The 16088-nt window shown below is 46.5% G+C and overlaps 1 protein-coding gene across 1 annotated transcript in view; it reads right to left on the reverse strand.

Annotated features, from left to right (window-relative positions):
* LOC138352536 (lysozyme C-like) overlaps positions 1-6691 on the reverse strand; it is a 31068-nt gene extending 24377 nt beyond the window's left edge. The window contains exon 1 of the mRNA XM_069305028.1: positions 6641-6691. Coding sequence (XP_069161129.1) covers positions 6641-6669 — 29 coding nt within the window. The 5' untranslated portion in view covers positions 6670-6691. The remainder of the gene's footprint in view (positions 1-6640) is intronic.
* Positions 6692-16088: the final 9397 nt, after the last annotated feature.

Below are 16088 nucleotides of genomic sequence, written 5' to 3' on the forward strand. Positions count from 1 at the left end.
ACACGCACACACATACACACACACACACACACATACACACACACACACACACACACACACACACACACACACACACACACACACACACACACACACACACACACACGAAGAAAGCTAGTGGAGCACCTAGAGCGAAAGAACTTTGTAACACAGCATCAACATGGATTCAGGGATGGCAGGTCCTGCCTCACAGGGTTACTTGAATTCTACGACCAGGCAACAAAAATAAGGCAAGAAAGAGAAGGGTGTGCAGACTGCATATTTTGGATTGTCAGAAAGCCTTTGATACAGTGCCACACAAGAGGCTAGTGAAAAGGCTGGAGATGCAGGCTGGAGTGAAAGGGAAGGTACTCCGTTGGATACAGGAGTACCTAAGCAACAGGAGACAACGAGTCAGTGTGAGGGGTGAGGTCTCAGATTGGCGAGACGTTACGAGTGGAGTCCCGCAGGGGTCAGTCCTTGGACCTATACTGTTTCTGATATATGTAAATGATCTCCCAGAGGGTATAGAATCGTTTCTCTCAATGTTTGCCGATGATGCAAAAATTATGAGGAGGATTGAAACAGAGGACGATAGTAGGAGGCTACAAGATGACCTAGACAGACTGAGTGAATGGTCCAACAAATGGCTGTTGAAGTTCAACCCGAGTAAATGCAAAGTAATGAAACTAGGCAGTGGAAATAGGTGGTAAGACACAGGATACAGAATAGGAGATGAAGTACCTAATGAAACGAACAGAGAGAAAGATCTAGGAGTTGATATCACACCAAATCTGTCTCCTGAAGTCCACATAAAAAGAATAACGTCAGCGGCATATGCGAGGCTGGCTAACATCAGAACAGCGTTCAGGAACCTGTGTAAGGAATCATTCAGAATCTTGTACACCACATATGTAAGACCAATCCTGAAGTATGCGGCCCCAGCATGGAGCCCGTACCTTGTCAAGCACAAGACGAAGCTGGAAAAAGTCCAAAGGTATGCCACTAGACTAGTCCCAGAACTGAGAGGCATGACTTACGAGGAAAGGCTGCGGGAAATGCACCTTACGACACTGGAAGACAGAAGAGTAAGGGGAGACATGATCACAACCTACAAAATCCTCAGAGGAATCGACCGGGTAAACAAGGATGATGTATTCAACACTGGTGGGACGCGAACAAGGGGACACAAAGTGGAAACTGAGTACCCACATGAGCCACAGAGACGTTAGAAGGAACTTTTTCAGTGTCAGAGTAGTTAACGGATGGAATGCATTAGGCAGTGATGTGGTGGAATCTGACTCCATACACAGTTTTAAATGTAGATATGATAGAGCCCAGTAGGCTCAGGAATCTGTACACCAGTTGATTGACAGTTGAGAGACGGGACCAAAGAGCCAAAGCTCAACCCCCGCAAGCACAAATAGGTGAGTATAAATAGGTGAGTACACACACACACACACACACACACACACACACACACACACACACACACACACACACACACATCCCCAGGAAGTGCATCCCCAGAATTTCGGCGCTTAGAAGCGTCGTTCATGTGAGGATAGTTCCCCTACATCAGATGAACTGATGCAGGGATGATCATTTTCCCTACTTGCGAAATACTTAGAACGTTCTCCAAGTCTATCAGTACTACTATCGTTGTCTCAAAGATTTGCTGATCGTGCTAGTCTTCTTCTTGTGCAACGTTCCTTAAATGAGGTTCCTCTCGCTTTATGCAGGTTGGCGTTCAATCCCCGACCTTCCAAGTCTTATACAGTCATAACTGCTTGGTGCTTTCTCCTGATAGTTCCCTTCCCTTCTGATTCATTCTCCAGGGATTCCAAGCCCTTGTTGTTAACTCCGCCGGCATTCAGTGTGTTCTTCTGAGTGTCTCACCCTCAGGGCTCACCTGAGTGTCTCACCCTCAGGGTTCACCTGAGTGTCTCACCCTCAGGGTTCACCTGAGTGTCTCACCCTCAGGGTTCACCTGAGTGTCTCACCCTCAGGGTTCACCTGAGTGTCTCACCCTCAGGGTTCACCTGAGTGTCTCACCCTCAGGGTTCACCTGAGTGTCTCACCCTCAGGGTTCACCTGAGTGTCTCACCCTCAGGGTTCACCTGAGTGTCTCACCCTCAGGGTTCACCTGAGTGTCTCACCCTCAGGGTTCACCTGAGTGTCTCACCCTCAGGGTTCACCTGAGTGTCTCACCCTCAGGGTTCACCTGAGTGTCTCACCCTCAGGGTTCACCTGAGTGTCTCACCCTCAGGGTTCACCTGAGTGTCTCACCCTCAGGGTTCACCTGAGTGTCTCACCCTCAGGGTTCACCTGAGTGTCTCACCCTCAGGGTAAACCTGAGTGTCTCACCCTCAGTGTTCACCTGAGTGTCTCACCCTCAGTGTTCACCTGAGTGTCTCACCCTCAGGGTTCACCTGAGTGTCTCACCCTCAGGGTTCACCTGAGTGTCTCACCCTCAGGGTTCACCTGAGTGTCTCACCCTCAGGGTTCACCTGAGTGTCTCACCCTCAGGGTTCACCTGAGTGTCTCACCCTCAGGGTTCACCTGAGTGTCTCACCCTCAGGGTTAACCTGAGTGTCTCACCCTCAGGGTTAACCTGAGTGTCTCACCCTCAGGGTTAACCTGAGTGTCTCACCCTCAGGGTTAACCTGAGTGTCTCACCCTCAGGGTTAACCTGAGTGTCTCACCCTCAGGGTTAACCTGAGTGTCTCACCCTCAGGGTTAACCTGAGTGTCTCACCCTCAGGGTTAACCTGAGTGTCTCTCCCTCAGGGTTAACCTGAGTGTCTCACCCTCAGGGTTAACCTGAGTGTCTCACCCTCAGGGTTAACCTGAGTGTCTCACCCTCAGGGTTAACCTGAGTGTCTCACCCTCAGGGTTAACCTGAGTGTCTCACCCTCAGGGTTAACCTGAGTGTCTCACCCTCAGGGTTAACCTGAGTGTCTCACCCTCAGGGTTAACCTGAGTGTCTCACCCTCAGGGTTAACCTGAGTGTCTCACCCTCAGGGTTAACCTGAGTGTCTCACCCTCAGGGTTAACCTGAGTGTCTCACCCTCAGGGTTAACCTGAGTGTCTCACCCTCAGGGTTAACCTGAGTGTCTCACCCTCAGGGTTAACCTGAGTGTCTCACCCTCAGGGTTAACCTGAGTGTCTCACCCTCAGGGTTAACCTGAGTGTCTCACCCTCAGGGTTAACCTGAGTGTCTCACCCTCAGGGTTAACCTGAGTGTCTCACCCTCAGGGTTCACCTGAGTGTCTCACCCTCAGGGTTCACCTGAGTGTCTCACCCTCAGGGTTCACCTGAGTGTCTCACCCTCAGGGATCACCTGAGTGTCTCACCCTCAGGGTTCACCTGAGTGTCTCACCCTCAGGGTTCACCTGAGTCTCACACTCAGGGTTAACTTGAGTGTCTCACCCTCAGGGTTAACCTGAGTGTCTCACCCTCAGGGTTCACCTGAGTGTCTCACACTCAGGGTTAACCTGAGTGTCTCACCCTCAGGGATCACCTGATTGACCACGGGAATCCTGCCTAGATGGTTGCTATTATTCAAGTGTTGTAAATGTATAAACAGGTTCACTTCAGCTTCCTGGCCCTCCTGTAGTCCCTTACTACTGTCTGACCTACCTGAAGCCTCTTTTATTATGTCTTCAATATTTTTCATTTCCTTCGTATGTACTTGTGGTCGATCTCGAATCCGTTTATGATGAGACGACTTATAATGAATTTTGTAACTAGCTCATCAAGATTGTAACTTCTTTAGCTAAATGAATTGTGGGGTTCAGTCTCCGGGCCCATTATGTGCCTCTGTAACCCTTTCCATTACCGCCCACATGATGGGTATAGGGTGCATAATAAATGAACTAAACTAAAACTTCGCATTTCTCTCGTCCGTATTCTTCATGGCAGTGTTGGGTTCATTGAACAGGCTCTTGCAATCCGAGTTTTGCAATTTATGCAGTGGAAGGGCAAAAGGTGTTTGCCTTCGGCTTGCTCTTTGATGAACGCTTCAAGCAGTCTATCTTGGATTCTTTTTTACAAATTTCTTGGGCATCTCTTATGTCACAACCCGCATTTCATTGACTGCTGCCTGAGAGTATTTTGTTTCTCTCACAGATCTCACATCATCCTACCGGCTCGTCATAACTGGTTTAGCTCTTCCTTACTAACTTGTAGCATTCATACACTAACTAGTTGTTATTTAATTAAAAAAATTACTAATAACTTTAATACTCAATATCTATTTTTATATTAAAGCTATTAGTTAATGTTTGTAGACTTCCATCTGTTAGGATTGGCGGGCCCCGTTCCTGGAGGCGGTGACAGGCGAGGTCACTTACCCTAACTGCTTACCAAACTGGTTCAGGAGCCTTATAAGGCAAGTGGCGAGTTAGAGGCAAGAAGTTGTCTCCCTTGTAACTCATGGTGCAAGGTAATGAGGAAGCTGGGGTCATATGGGGTCATGAGGAAGGTGGGGGTCGTCTCAGGTCATGAGGAAGTTGGGGTCATGAGGAAGGTGGGGGTCGTCTGGGGTCATGAGGAAGTTGGGGTCATGAGGAAGGTGGGGGTCGTCTCAGGTCATGAGGAAGTTGGGGTCATGAGGAAGGTTGGGGTCGTCTGGGGTCATGAGGAAGGTGGGGGTCGTCTGGGGTCGTGAGGAAGGTGGGGGGTCGTGTCAGGTCATGAGGAAAGTGGGGTCGTCTCAGGTCATGAAGAAGGTGGGGGGTCGTTTGGGGTCATGAGGAAGGTGGGTGTCGTCTGGGGTCATGAGGAAGGTGGGGTCGTCTGGGGTCATGAGGAAGGTGAGGGTCGTCTGGGGTCATTAGAAAGGTGGGGGTCATCTGGGGTTATTAGGAAGGTGGGGGTCGTCTGGGGTCATTAGGAAGGTGGGGGTCATCTGGGGTTATTAGGAAGGTGGGGGTCGTCTGGGGTCATTAGGAAGGTGGGGGTCATGAGGAAGGTGGGAGTCGTCTGGGGTCACGAGGAAGGTGGGGGTCGTCTGGGGTTATTAGGAAGGTGGGGGTCGTCTGGGGTCATGAAGAAGGTGGGGGTCGTCTGGGGTCATGAGGAAGGTGGGGGTCGTCTGGGGTCCTGAGAAAGGTGGGGGTCGACTGGGGTCATGAGGAAGGGGGGGGCGTCTTTGGTCATGAGGAAGGTGGGGGTCGTCTGGGGTCATGAGGAAGGTGGGGGGTCGTCTGGGGTCATGCGGGAGGTGGGGGTCGTCTGGGGTCATGAGGAAGGTGGAGGTCGTCTGGGGTCATGAAGATGGGGTCGTCTGGGGTCATGAAAAATGTGGGGGTCGTCAGGGGTCATGAGGAAGGTGGGGTCGTCTGTGGTCATGAAGAAGGTGGGGGTCGTCTGGGGCCATGAGGAAGGTGGGGGTCGTCTGGAGTCATGAGGAAGGTGGGGGTCGTCTGGGGTCATGAGGAAGGTGGAGGTCGTCTGGGGTCATGAAGAAGATGGGGTCGTCTAGGGTCATGAGGAAGGTGGGGGGTCGTCTGGGGTCATGAGGAAGGTGGGGGTCGTCTGGGGTCATGAAGAAGGTGGGGGTCGTCTGGGGTCATGAGGAAGGTGGGGGGTCGTCTGGGGTCATGAGGAAGGTGGGGTCGTCTGGGGTCATGAGGAAGGTGTGGGTCGTCTGTAGTCATGAAGAAGGTGGGGGGTCGTCTGGGGTTATGAACAAGATGGGGTCGTCTGGGGTCATGAGGAAGGTGGGGGTCGTCTGGGGTCATGAAGGTGGGGGTCGTCTGGGGTCATGAAGGTGGGGGTCGTCTGGGGTCATGAGGAAGGTGGGGGTCGTCTGGGGTCATGAAGGTGGGGGTCGTCTGGGGTCATGAGGAAGGTGGGGGTCGTCTGGGGTCATGAAGGTGGGGGTCGTCTGGGGTCATGAGGAAGGTGGAGTAATCTGCGGTCATGAGGAAGCTGGGAGTGGTCAGGGGTCACCTTATCTATCAGCACACCTATAGTAACACTAACAATTAACACACCCATAGTAATCCCCTAACAATCAACACACACCTATAGTAATCCGATAATAACCAACACACCCACAGTAATCACCTAACAATCAATACCCACCTAAGTAATCCCTAACAATCAAAACATACCCATAGTAATCCCCTAACAATCCAACAAACATCCATAGTAACCGCTAACAATCAACACACACCCATAGTAATCCCAAAATAATCAACACACCCATAGTAATACCCTAATAATCAACACACACCCATAGTAATACCCTAATAATCAACACACACCCATAGTAATACCCTAATAATCCATGCACCCATAGTAACACCTTAACAAACAACACGCCCATAGTAATCTCCTAACAATCAACACACGTATTGTGTTGATCTTAACACCCATCTTAACAATCAATACTCCCATAGCACCCAACACACCCCATAGTAATCCCCCTAATAATGAACACACCCCATAGTAATCCTATAATAATGAACACACCCCATAGTAATCCCATAATGATGAGCACACCCCATAGTAATCCTCTAATAATGAACACACCCCATAGTAATCCTATAATAATGAACACACTCCATAGTAATCCCATAATAATGAACACACCCCATAGTAATCCACACACCTCTATAGTAACTACAGAACAATGTGGTAACATGACTAACCTCATCTCTGACCAGCGGGAGCGACACATCCACACGCCTCGGAGCCTCCAGGCCGACTGATAGGGCTCGCTGTCCGAGAAGGGCCGGATGACTCAAACAGAAAACGGAACAGTACGTCACTTTTGCGAGTCGATTTCATTTCAAATTACGTCCAAATTTGGCCATAGTGAACATACGGGCCAAAAGTGACTTTATTTTTAAGAGGACGGGTTGCTCCATAAGCCTGACTCTTACTGTGCGATACACACAACTGTTGTGGTTGGCACCGTGGGTGAGTAAGGAGTACAGTAGTGTGGTGATTGTGGAGAATTAATCACAATCAATCCATGAATTAAACATGCTAAATTCGATGCTTAATCCAGCCTTAACTATCTATAAGAAATATATTGACTTTGTATACTTTAAATCCTACACAATCATCAGGTATTTTTTTTACGAAGATTGTACTTCTTATTCTGATTCTGTGCTCACTAAGATGTTTCATGAGAGAAAAGGTGGGCAAAGTAACGGGGGACATACAGTTCTTGACTAGGGTGCGGGACATGTGGCATGTATTGGTCAACACTCTGACCATTTGACACTTTGTGTACACCTTTCCAGAGGGTCCCCACCAGGGCGGCCACCACCGCCACCCACTACCACATCATGGGGGAGGGAGAGAGTATCAGAGAGAGAGATCAACAGTGTGGTTTTTTGAAAAAACCGATCTGCTGCAGATCTCTTGCTAAATTTCTACATTAAGTGGCATCAGTCACTGGATGAGTTCAAGATCACCAGTGTTGTTGCTCCAGATATAGCAGGCGCCTTTGATCGGGTCTTGCTCTCTGGATTAGTAGTGAAGCTTCAAGCACTACGCATCTCAGGTTCCATCTTAGAGTTAATAAAATCGACCCATCAAGATCGGACTCTAAAAGTAGGCCTCAATTTAACAGAATCCGAAAGTCACTTAATTGGTGCCAACGCTCCACAGAGTAGTGTGCTTGGTCCTCTGCTGTGGAATGTCCATTTCAAAGATAAACTTCATTTCATTCCTCAAGCTCAAGCCTATGCCGATGAGAGAAGTCTAGCCTTTACATATGGGAAGGAAGAAATACCACCTGTTACAAGACTCATCACCAACTTTCATCAATTTCTATCTGCAGAAGGATATGGCAGGTCACATTTGAGACTGAGAAGACAGACTGCATATTGCAAATCAGACAGGCTTGCAAATGGGTGGCAAAAACCTGGAGTTTAGAGATGAAAGTGACATATTGATAATTTCGACTCTTCCATGACAATGACCAGCCACGTGCTTAACCTGGCTAAAAAGGCAGCTATGAAACTTACAGCCCTTAGGCGCATCTCCCACCTTCTTGAAAGCAAGGGCTGCAAAACCTTATATGAAGCACAAGTTCGATCTCATCTAGAGTATGCACCACCTAGGGATTGTAGCTGATCGATGCCAGTTATTGTACCTTATTAGTTAGGACCTTTTCCATTGGACGAATTATAACTAGGACTTTAGATGTAGGTATTGAGATTCATATTTTCCTTTTTTTAAAAATCCTTCTGTGACAGTTATTTTCCAGTGAAGAGTGGGTAGTAAAGATGTCATTTAACCAACATTTTCTCTAATCTCAAAGAACTTAAGGTAAAACAAAAGCAGGAAAAATGGTGTACTGAAACCCATTTTGACATTCAGATCAGTAATGGTTTGGAAAGCCAGGCTTAAGGCAAACCAACCTGGGACCAGATTCACGAAGCAGTTACAAAAGCACTTACGAACCTGTTCATCTTGTTGATCAAACCACACACTAAAAAGTGAAGGGACGATGACGAATGTGCTCTGCCTTTCCTTCATATCTGAACTCAAAACTTTTACTAATACCTTTCGTCTCTATGACAAAGCTCGCCCTTCGACAAACTAACACACTTCGTAGCAGTCCACACTGTTCCTCCTCCTGCTTCTTATGCTGCTGATTTCTTCTCTATTTCCTGTTCGCCTTGTCCTCTTCAATACTTTGGTGAAACTGGCCGTACACTTACTGAATACAAAAGAAGTGTTAATTCTGCAGACAAAAACAATGCTCTCTTCTGTCATGTTAGGGATTCTAATCATCCTATTGAATGGTCTTCCTCCAAAATAATCTTTCCTGTGTTTACTCTACACAGACGCCGTTTTGTTGAATCAGCTCTAATACACAACGCACCCAACATGAACTTGAGTCCTGGCTTTGTTGTTGTTGACTTTCAAAGTCGTGCCATAGGCAGCGTAGGGGACGGACGTTTGAGGGTCCTCCCATGCGTTTGCACTCGTTATTGGGGGTGTAATTGTACCTCCTGCAGTTACGAAGCCTAATAACCAATCTGGGACACACACATACACACCATTTTGTCTGAAACTTGGTTATCACCTGCACTGGTGAATTACAAGTGGCATTTGTAACTGTGTTGCTGATCTACGAGGAGAGGCAGTTGATTAGGCCTCAGGCGTCCCCTCCTCACTCTCCTATTGGGCCTTAACCACACGTATACCAGGTACACGACAATAGCTCTTGCGCCATACTACCGCTGAGCCGTGTTTGCTTTCTTCTTCGATCGAAGACGCTAGTGACCACGAAACAATGCAGCCTCAGTTTAAAGGAGATACTTAGAGTCATGCCTTAACTCTCCCACTTCTACATTAGTTGATGTAAAGTAGTGCTGTGACGATTGTGTATGGTTAGAAACTTTAATTACAAAACTGTGTGGGATAAACAAAGGAGCCGTTGGTGTAAGGGCACTGGTATGGCACCAACTATAACTCCTAGCACCTAGGCCTAGGCCTAGCACCTCTGCGGCCAGGGAATAAGGATATGGTGCCAGGAACGCCTTCATGATCAACATGCTTCTTGCACATCTCTCCACCAGCTCTCAAGTACTACGGTTTGTTGCCGTGTATGTCAAGCATTGTCGAGTGTTGAGCAGATACTTATGCATGTGCCACTAACTTCAAATTTCGCGCGTCAACCTGCAAGGTGCGCTGTGACCTTGAAAATAGTGGAGCCTCATATATGCAGGCTGGTCAATTTATTTCTGCTGATTTTGTTTGATGGTTGGCGGCCCCTTCCACCCTGTGAATAGGCCATTTGCTGATGTGCTGCTTTGTGGTTCACTGTGAAGCGAGTGTACTGTAATACTCTGCATATAGGTGTTGTGTCTTTACCATCATGTCAACTGCCACGGATAAGATGCCGGGCAGCACATCGCCGTTGCCAGACAGTGATTTTGTGGACCCCTCGCACGCTCATCAATTGCTTTCTACTGATGGTGCCACCTCCTCAGTGGTGTCCCATGACACATCAGAGGCGGTGCAGATGATGGGGGATTCACGGTGCAAATGAGTAAAAGTCAGCGCCGTAAGCAGTCGAGAAGGGCACGATCAATCCCACCAAATTCGGCTGCTGCCAGACATGTATGGCAAGATTTTCCTGTGGGAACCACATATGGAGGGAAAAGTGCAGTGGTTTTGTGAAGCCTCTGATGCACACTATGATAAGGTCATTAAGTTACCTAGAGATAAAAGTGACTATGTCTTCGTTACAAACGACCGTGCTTTTGTAAATGTGTTGCTAAACACAGAGTATGCAGGTATTAAGATGAAAAATGCAACACCTAGGTGTCCAAAAGTAACCATTGTCATATTCAATGTTATTAAACTCATTAGCCTGTATATCTCTGTGGTGAAAATATAGTAAACCCTAAACGTCTGAGAAATGACCTCATAGCTGCCTCATGGAAAGGTGCCACACCTATACCTGACAGAAATTACTGTAGAGCAGCTTTAGATCGGCACTATAACATAGCACTCTACAACCATCCCCCTCGTAGGTGTTACAAGTGTCAACGATGGGTATGTCATGTGGCCCAGGCACTGCATAAGGAAAAACTTTTGTTTGTGCCATGTGTGGTGAACCTCATAAATCTGAGGTGTGTTTTAAACTTATAAAGGAACTGCACTTATTAAGTGAAAAATTCATAAACTGTGGCAGGAGCGGTGTTCAAGCCTGGCACCTTGACTGTGTCAAGCGCCCAGCTGCTTACGGTCAGGAGCCCAGCCCCGCCCACCCGGGAGGACGATTGCCGGGTACTGCTGCCGGCTCTAATTCCTGTGCAGAGTCACCTGGACTGAGTATTCGTAGCAGCTGGATACCAAATACTTCACCATCTGCCAAGCACCAAGTGCACCACGGGGCCAGACGACATGTTTCTGTTCAACCTGCGCCTGTCCGTCAGGTGCCAGCAACCTGCTTCCCGGAGGTGTTGACACAACACTCGCCAGCCCCTTCACACCACCATGAGGAGCAGTTGCCAAATGCTGCCATCAGTCCCACTCGCTGTTCAGATCCACCTGGTGGTGATGTTCGCTCCAGCTGGTTGCCAAACTCACCCCCCTTTAAATTACGAAGTGCACAAGGGGACCGGTACCAGACCAAAGACTCCTGCCATCATCCCAGCTCCCACACAAGAACCAGGTGCTGCATCTTCTGCCAGTGGTCGGCCTTCCCCTGATATAGAATGGCCACTTCCTGGTTCTGGGATAATGATCACCTACTGTGAGGGGACCACCCACAGCTGACCACCACAGTCAACTGGAAGTGGGGGATAAGGAACTGGATCAAAATGAGACAGATCGCAACGTCAGCCTCCCTACCACTTCGCAATTGGGTCGCTCCACTGTTCAAGCAGTGGCTGCCCTTTGTGACCGGTTGCAGAAACACCAGCAGCAGTCACAGCAGGAGAAGGAGCGGCTGCAAGAGCAACTCCAACATGAGAAAAAAACCACCAGCGATATTGCGGTGATGGTCACGTGTATGAGGGGACTTTTAAGCAATGGCTCCCAAACCCCCCCCCCCCCCCCACTCCTTCCACTCCTGAACCCTCCAAACATATGTTCGCTTGCCCATCAGGGGAAATTTCTAGTGATCTTGAAATCTTGTGTAGTCGAGCCCTTCCACGCAGGTTAACTGCCTAAGTTGTGCTAAAGTATGTTCAAAACGACTCTATAGCTGGAAATGACAGACAAATTGTACTAGACAATTGGAGGCAAATGTGTGACATTGGTAATAAACTAAGAAACGTTTCTGGATTGATATCGTATTGAAATAGATATTATATATTAAATGGACTAATAATATCAATATATAATGATGACTTTAAATGAACATATAACAAAGTTATCCATCCTTAGATGGAATATTGCATCACTCAAAAAAAGGTTCTCGGATTTTCATCACAAAGTAACAACTGAGCACATCGATATTGTATGTCTCCAGATGTGCAGAGTTCCCGCAAGATCCTCACCCCCGAAATTGCCCTCATTTGTTTCTTACAACCTCAGATCCAGTAACTCTTGCATTCTATACATCAAACAATCCCTACCCCATCAACTTCTGCCAGAAAAACAAACTGCCGGTCAACAATATCATGGAGTGAGGATCTATGTGGGCAACTCTGTCCTCAATGTATATAATCTTTATGCTCCAGAGGGAAAATTAAATTATATATATCTTCTGGCCTGTGCTCAAGCAGAGCCAACCATCATTCTTGGTGACTACAATGCTAGACACAAGGATATTGGTGGGTCTCGCTTCAGTAACGGGAATGGAAATCAACTGCTGTCGCTACTAAATAGTCACCAAGATGTACAAATTGAGGGTGACCTTGAACCCAAGCATATTTGTGGAGGCATTCTAGTCCTCTGTGTTGGTTTCAACGTCTCTCACGTCTGGTGCACATCATCTATTGTAACAGATTTGTTGTCAGATCATCACCCTAGATTGACTACTCTATGTATCGGAAATACCATCCTGCCAGGTGGGACTTTTAAATGCAAACGGCTCAGTGTTCCTACTGCTCGACGTGAAGACTGTGTTGCTCATGTGCCAGAGTGGTGCAGCACTTATAATCCCTCCACAGTCCAGACATTTAACGACGGTCTAGTACAGAGCATTCAGATGTTCACTAACCCTTTAGGTCGGCCCCCTGCACCATCCAATAGCCGGAACGATATGAAAGGTAATAAACACCATACCTATAACAATGACCCCAAAATGCGTACTTTGAAATGTGCGAGACGAGTTGGAGTTGCATATAGGGAAACATGTACGCTAGCAATGCTTAAGCTCTTTCAGAAAGCCCTAGATAAGGCGAGGGAGCCCATGACAGAGCTCAGGCACGATAACTGGGAAACTTGTGTAACGGTCTCAACTCTCACAACCCCCCCTAAATCAGGCATGGAAGGACATTAAAAGAATTAAAGGCGATAAGCTCGGCCAAGTAGCACACCCTCACTCTCTAAACAGAGCAAACGAGTTAGTCGAGGCTTGGGCAACCACCTCTAGCTTCAATAATCTTCCCCCAGACACACAGTTCAGATTAAATGCTGGTTACGGAGATAGAGAAAGGCTCGTTGACTTCATGCTCCACAAGGAAGATGAATGCAACGTGCCATTTACTGAGTTTAAATTACTCGCGGCTCTAAACAAAGGTAAAGCCAAATTCCCGGTGAAGATGGTATCACATATGACATATTGCGTCTACATCCTTTAGTACCAGGGAATAACCTGTTTGAGCTGTATAATATGAGCTATGTTACTGGGGAACTTCCTATCTCTAGGACCAACAGTATAATCATTCCAATTCCCAAGCCAAATCAAGACAATGCTTTCCGCCCAATTTCCCTTACTAGCTGCATTTGCAAAACATTCGAGAGAATGATCCTAGACCGTCTCCTCCATAGAATAAGAACCATGCTATCCCCCCCAGATATATGGCTTCATGCATGGAAGGAGTGTGCATCATTGCATCACCACCTTTCTTCCCCTGAACATTGAAAAGTGATATACACCACCTTCCTAGATCTTAAGTCTGCCTTTGATATTGCAAATAGACATGTTATCTTGAGTGAGCTTGCATGAATGAAAATTGGTGGTCAGCATCTTTGTTGGATCAGGGGTTATTTATCCAACAGGAAGTCATCTGCCTTTTTCCATGGGCATAGGAGTGTAACAAGAGACTTTGAACTACGTTCCTTGCAGGGAGGTGTCCTCAGTCCTACCTTATTTAATATCTTAATATACACGCTGTTAAACTCTGTACCGAGCAACCCCAATGTCCACATCATTAACTATGCTGATGACATAATGATACACACTACTGGGTTTGCTAACACGCAGAACACTCTTAACTCTGTATTAGACTCATGTCAGGACCTAGGTTTAGTTATCTCAGCAGAGAAAACAAAGATACTAAATCGGCGCCCACCAAGGCAGGGAGGAGCTGTTCGCAAAATGCAACTGTCTGATGGCTCCCAGCTTGACTATGTAAACAGATTCAAATACCTTGGCCTTGAGGTGCCACTGTATGGTCCTGTTGTATTCAGACTGTCGTCAGTATAAAGAGAGGCTCCGAGCTCTCAAGACTGTTACAGGTTATCACTCAGGCTATTGTGCCATTGTCAGAACTGTCAAAATGATGTGCCTTGCATACATCAGACCTTTAGTGGATTATGCTGCACGTCTGCTTATTTTTATGCCTGAAAGAAAGCTTGGAGAGCTTGAAAAATTGCAGAACGAAGCCTTGAAGATAATCCTTGGGTGCCCTCGTACCACAAACATACTTAATATGGGAAATGAACTTAATATTCCGAGCGTTGTTGATCGTGTTACTGAAATTAACTGTCAAATTTGTATACAAATTCTTAGGCTAATTCATCCTAACCCTTGCACAGAAGCCCTCTAGATTTTCTTTATTGATGATCAGCATTGTTCCAAATGGATAACCAAAACTGGAACTCAACTCAGAATGTATCAGGTTCATAATTTGTACCAACATCGGCACTTTCCTGCACCGTGGGAAATTACACCCTTTCCAGTTTTAATCCCTCCCTTTCCAACCAAGAAGCAAATTAGAGATCAGCCCAAGCTTCGTCTTGAAGCAAAGCTCAACGCCTTAAGCAATATTGATGCTCAGTCCACAGAGCATTCTCTCTCACAAATCATATACACTGATGGTTCCCTACACCGCACCACGGGTGCAGCTGGAAGTGCAGTTGTCCTGACAATGGGCGATGTCTTGTACTTTGAGTGGGGAATCCGTATAAACAACTGGGTCTCTACTCTTTAGACCGAACTATTAGCCTGGCTCCTTGCACTGAAATGTGTACGAGTCTCCAAACTTGATACATTAATTGTGACTCCTTATCATCTTTAATTTCTGTTAACTCTTTAAGACATAACTGTAACATGCTCGTGTCCGAAGCTAGACACAAATACAATAAAATTGTTAAGGACTAGCCGTACCCGGCCACGCGTTGTTGTGGCACAGCAATGCATGGGTGTTGCTGAGCCACAGCAACCTTCCCTGTCCCCCCGTCCTCCCCACCATTCCCTCCTCACCCGTCTCCTCAGCCTCACAACAATTCCCCACTCCACCGTCCTCTTTGTCCTCCCCACCATTCTCCATTCCCCCATCCCCTAGTCCCCACAATCCCAAACTTCCCCATCCTCTCTTCCTTCCCCACCATTACCCCCTCCCTAGTCCCCTCGTCATCCCCACCAACTCTCGCATCCGTCTCCTTGTCATCCCCACCATTCCCCACTCCCTCGTCCGATGCCTTCCCAAATTGTCTGATGTTCCCATCAGAAAATTGGGAACATCAAGTGATCTGATGTTCCCGTCACTGAAATATAAGAAAAAGAGTTAAAAAATTAAATGAAAATATGAAAAAATTAAAAATAAACCATTCTGATGAAATGAATGTTATTGTAAACAACTCGGCTCAATTCCAACGCAATTCACACAAAATAATTAAATCAAAATGAAAATTAATCAAAATCTATGAAAATTATTTAGTATAGCACTTACATGCAACAGATGGCGCTGTTTTTCAAGAAAAGAATAGTTTTACCTGTCACAGTTGTGGCATCTAAACTTATACTTACAAAGTGCATGGTATGGTAAAACACACAGCTCAATTCCAACCAATGTCACACAAAATAAATCATTAAAAATAAAATAAATCGAAATCTATGAAAATAAAATTGATCAATGCAATCGGAAACATTGAAATGGAATTCGTGACATATTTAGTATAGCATGCATGTTGCTATTATGTGCAACACATGGCGCTGTTATTCAAAAACGCATGTTTTTACCTGTCACAGGTGTGGCATCTATATAGTAGGTATATAAAAAGATGCACCTATTCGAATGCAACATTGTGTCAAAATTTCAAAGCAATCGGTAAAGAACTTTCAGATATTAGAGTGTGTGTTGCTCTTACGTCCAACAGATGGCGCTGTTTTTTTAAAAAAAAATGTTTTTTCCTGTCACAGGTGAAGCATGTATATAGTAGATATATAAAAAGATGTGCCTATTCCAATGCAACGTTGTGTCAAAATTTCAAAGCAATTGGTAAAGAGGT

Source organism: Procambarus clarkii, chromosome 54 (genome assembly GCF_040958095.1).
Source record: "Procambarus clarkii isolate CNS0578487 chromosome 54, FALCON_Pclarkii_2.0, whole genome shotgun sequence".
NCBI lineage: Eukaryota > Metazoa > Arthropoda > Malacostraca > Decapoda > Cambaridae > Procambarus > Procambarus clarkii.